The following is a 4,601-nucleotide window of genomic DNA, read 5'->3' as shown; positions in this document are numbered from 1 at the left end:
TCTGAAATGAATTTAGTCATGCACCAAGTGAGTATCTGTTTTCTTAATAAGCAGACTAAGTTTGTTTTAGTTGCATTCAAAGTTCTTGCGGGTTTATGTTACTCCATGCATGTTGTAGCGCATGAGAACTGGGAAACCCTTTCATGAATCTTTCCTTGGGGTTCTCTTCCTCTATTCCAAGGAATCAAACACCATTGACACAAAATGACCTGGCCTTGCATAGCCACTGCAATCTATTATCTTATTGGCAAGGTACAATTGGTTTTCCATAGATAGCAAGGTTATGGTGAGCTCTGCGTCATAGATTATATAGCTCAACTAATTTCTTTGTGGTTGGAAGATTGAACACGTTCAAACCCATTTTATTGAATTTTTATTTGATTTTATTATTGGAGTTAATTTTATTTAGTTTGGACTTCCATCTTATTTTAGTAGATTGCTGGTCTAATTGTTGGAAATGTTTTGATTATGGTTTACTTCAACTATTTAAGTGTTTTTTTTTTATGAGATTGACACTTTTTAATGATTGATTAAAGAAATTGCATGCATAACTTGTAGTCTTTTATAATAACCAAAACCCAGTAATTGCCACTCATTAGAATCGTTTATTATTATTATTATTATTATTATCAATATCCTTAAAAGAATGAAAAAAAAAATCAATAACCAAAATATATCAGAATCCCTTTTCAATATGTCACTCTCCAAACCACGATCCGTTCCAAAAAAAAAACCCTCCCAATCTCTTCAATTCGATATTTGTTAGCAAATAAATAAATGCCCATAGCTTCCTCTGATCTCCTCTGCTGTTATGTTTTATTCTTCACACAGAAAAGAAATGACAACGAAAGAAAAAAGAAGGAAAATAAACCAATAAAAAAAGAAAAGAAAAACATTAATGAAGCTTTGCTATATCCTAAACGACGATCAAAGATAAGTCTTGTTTGTTTTTATATTTTAAAAGTATTTTTTAAAAAAATTAAATTATTTTATTATTTTATTTATTTTAAATTAATATTTTTTTTGATGTTTTTAAAACATTTTAATTTACTTATATTAAAAATAATTTTTTTAAAATAAAAATATTATTTTAATATATTTTTAAATAAAAAATATTTAAAAAAAAATCATAACAATACTTTAAAAAAAATCTAGTGTTAAAGTCTACGATGACATTTATTTTTTTCTATTAATTATTAATACTATTAAATTTCACAATGACATGTAACAAGCTTCACAGTACCATGCATGCTAATTATGCCACATTGTTTACTTTTGTTTATTTTTTTGGTTAGTTTTTGAAGCTCGATGAAACAACAGCCTTAATTTTAGGACGTCGCCAGCGAAGGGAATTGGTAACTTAACCACATTGCATTAAACAAATAATAATTGTCAATTGTTATAAAATGAACCATTATTCTAAAATACCTAGATAGAAGACATGTCTTTTTTTGGTATCATATCATATATACAAAAGTACTATTTGGATAGTTTATCTTTTTAATTAGCAGTTTGATTTGTAAAATAAACAGAAATTAAATGCTAACAAGAAATTGAAAAGTTGCTTAATTCGATAGCTTAAAATAAAAATGAAAATTATAATATTTTTTCTGCCAACGACCTCTTCCTTCCCTCCATTAAATACCAAGAAAGAAATGTAGGGGGTAATAAATTGGCTACCCTCTTAATAACCTAAGATATATTAATTTGAGTTCAAATAACTAACCATAGGAGATTAACTCTAGTAGAGAGAATATGAGAAAGAGCAAAACTACAACCTATCAATTAGTTTTAATCAAGTTATTTGTATGCTATTGATTTAAAGAATTATAAGAAAAAAATAAATAATAATCATAAAAATAAAGATTAAAGTTAATATAAAAATTAAATTAAATTAAATTTTTTAAAAAATCAAACAAAATAGATAGTAGTCAAAAATTTAAATATCAAATTTGGTATAATAAAAAAATAATATGATATTTTTAAATTTTTAACAACTTTGAAAAATTGTTTTTTATTCAAAATAAAATAAAAATATTTTCTCAAAAATCAAGATAATTTTTTTAACAATAAAGTATTTTTTATTAATAAACAATATTTTTCATTGATTAATTTTTTAATAATAATTAAATATAAAAAAAATAATTTCTCAAAAATCAATTTCTATAAAACAAACGCACGGATTGCCGATCTCTTATTTAGTACAATGTTGAAGAGCAAAAGAATTTAGTTTTCATCCAAGTAAACTTAACTTCGCCTCTTTATTTCGTGGCGAGGTTAGCTTGTTACAGGTGGCTATATTCTGTTCGGAGGACTTCAACATGCACCGCTGGCAATTCTATCCATTTCGTTGCTTAATCAGCAAGAAAAAAAATAAAAAAGAAGTAAATTTTCTGACCCCACTAGTTTCAACAACTGTCTTAAGCTCGCAGTGATCCTAATTAATTACAACCATGCAAGATGATTATTATTATTTATTTATTATTTCAGCTAAATTGCTACTATTTAAGCAATTGCCAAAAGTATATTCTTGGATTATATATGCAACCCCATATATATATATATATTTTTTTTTTGGGGGGGGTTAAGATCTAACGCGGTTCGTAGATATTTCTCAGACTCTTTAGAGACCCAACGCCTCCACCAAAAACTCAGTCTCAATTCTCAACTCTCAACACCCAACACCCCACAGAAAGAACACCAAACGTAGAGGAGAGAAGCTGAAAGAAATACTAGGAGATCAGAGTAAATTAGAGATTATGAAGCTGGTTTGGACCCCAGACACAGCTTTGAAAGCTTATGTTTGTACTGTCAAAACAGTAAGAAAATCCCGACCTTAAACGCGCAACTCTACTTTTTATGTCTATTCTCTATTAATTTCATTTTTAATTTACTTATTTTTCATTTTTTTAATCTTTCTTGCAGTGTGGGGATTCTAAAGGATCGAGTGTAGCAGAACTTCTCTCGGCCATGGCTGCCGGTTGGAACGCAAAGCTAATAGTTGAATCCTGGTCCAAGGCTGGCCCGATAGCGACGAGCATCGGCCTAGCCGTGGCGGCTAAGCATACGTGTGGAAGACATGTGTGTGTAGTCCCAGATGAAGGGTCTAGATCGGAGTATGTAAAGGCCATGCATGGCGTCGGCATGAGGCAGACAGAGGTGCTGGTAGGAGAAGCAGAAGAGGTGATGGCAGGGCTTGTGGGGGTGGATTTTCTGGTGGCGGATTGTAGGCGGAGGGATTTTGTTAGGGTTTTAAGTTTTGCTAAGTTGAGCCATAAAGGTGCCGTGTTGGCGTGCAAGAATGCCTTTCAACAGTCTGTTTCTGGGTTTAAATGGCATGGGGTGCTTGAGAGAGGGACACGTGTTGTTAAAACTGTGTATTTGCCTGTTGGGCAAGGATTGGATATGGCTCATATAGGGAGTAATGGTGGGAATGAGAGTTCAAAAGGTGGTCCTAGCCGTTGGATTAAGCATATCGATCGAAAATCAGGTGAGGAACATGTATTTCGTGAACAAAAATCTTGATGTAATTACGAGAAACACAAAGGTAGTGACGAGAGTCCAGAGACTTAATGAGTAGTAGTTCCCAAACCTAAATGGAGTATGCATGTACTAAAATAAAATATAGTTGTACTTAATTGGATGTGGATTAATTATCATGCCTTTTGGATGGAAAGTATCGCTCATTTAATTTCATTCAAAGATTTCTTTATTTTTTTCCTTGATGTCATGTTCATAATTGATAATACTCTAGAATCCAGAATATTAAGCATCTTGAGAATATTAAGTAGCTGGAGTTTTTGATAGTTTGAATAATGGATGATTACATGTGTATTAATCTTTTAATTTTCATAACTGATGATTATATGTTTATATTAATTTTTTAATTTTAATAACTAAGGGTACAGAGGGTTGGTGAGTTCTTGCAAAAAAAATTTATTTTTGTGGGATTTAGGTTTTTCTGATGATTTTTTAATGAGGAGTTGTAGTAAATAAATATTAAATTTTAAAAATAAAAATATTTATTTTTAGTTCATGTATAGTAAATACTAAGAATATATTGTAATGGAGTGAATATTATAAATTTTTTATTTAGATTGTTCAGAAAATATTTATAATTTTTGTATCTTAAAATTTTTATTTTTTTTAATTCGAGGAGTTTTAACTCCTTTTTTTTTATATTCAACTAGAAAAAGGGATCTTTACATCAATATTAATATTAATATAAATGTTTTTTTATATGATATTAATGTTGACGAGAGAACTACATGTCAATAAAAGATAACTCAACATTATCTTGTGTGTGATATTAATGATAATGGAATCAACTTGATTGATGTATGAACGATTGTTAGAGGATTTTTTTGCAAGGCTAGAGTCTAGAGATATAATGATCCTAGATTTCCATGTTATGTGCTTAAATCCAAAATAATTCTCGACTTAAAGATATTTGATTTAGTATTTTGTTAGACCCATGGATTTTTAAGTATGGTGTGTAACTGAGTTCAAAATTTTTAAGTTTAATATCTCACTAGATTTATAGACATTTGAATTTGATGTTTAGCCAAATTTAAAAGAATTGAATTTGATATTTTGTTAAA

At 29.4% G+C, this 4,601-nt stretch overlaps 1 protein-coding gene across 1 annotated transcript; it reads left to right on the top strand.

Moving 5' to 3' along the window:
* The first annotated feature begins 2,569 nt into the window (after nt 1-2,569).
* Nucleotides 2,570-3,696, top strand: LOC105119776 (uncharacterized). The gene is made up of 2 exons (XM_011017959.1): nt 2,570-2,819; nt 2,926-3,696. Exons 1-2 carry the CDS (start codon nt 2,760-2,762, stop codon nt 3,523-3,525), a joined length of 660 nt encoding a protein of 219 aa, XP_011016261.1. The 5' UTR covers nt 2,570-2,759; the 3' UTR covers nt 3,526-3,696.
* Nucleotides 3,697-4,601: the final 905 nt, after the last annotated feature.

This window comes from Populus euphratica, unplaced genomic scaffold (assembly GCF_000495115.2).
Source record: "Populus euphratica unplaced genomic scaffold, PopEup_1.0 scaffold3530.1, whole genome shotgun sequence".
Classification (NCBI taxonomy): Eukaryota; Viridiplantae; Streptophyta; class Magnoliopsida; order Malpighiales; family Salicaceae; genus Populus; species Populus euphratica.
This window is presented reverse-complemented; position numbering and strand designations above follow the sequence as displayed.

Coding starts and splice junctions, on each gene's coding strand:
- LOC105119776 (XM_011017959.1), top strand. CDS start 2,760: ATGAAGCTGGTTTGGACCCCAGACACAGCTTTGAAAGCTTATGTTTGT. Junction 2,820..2,925: donor ATGTTTGTACTGTCAAAACA/GTAAGAAAATCC, acceptor TCTTTCTTGCAG/TGTGGGGATTCTAAAGGATC.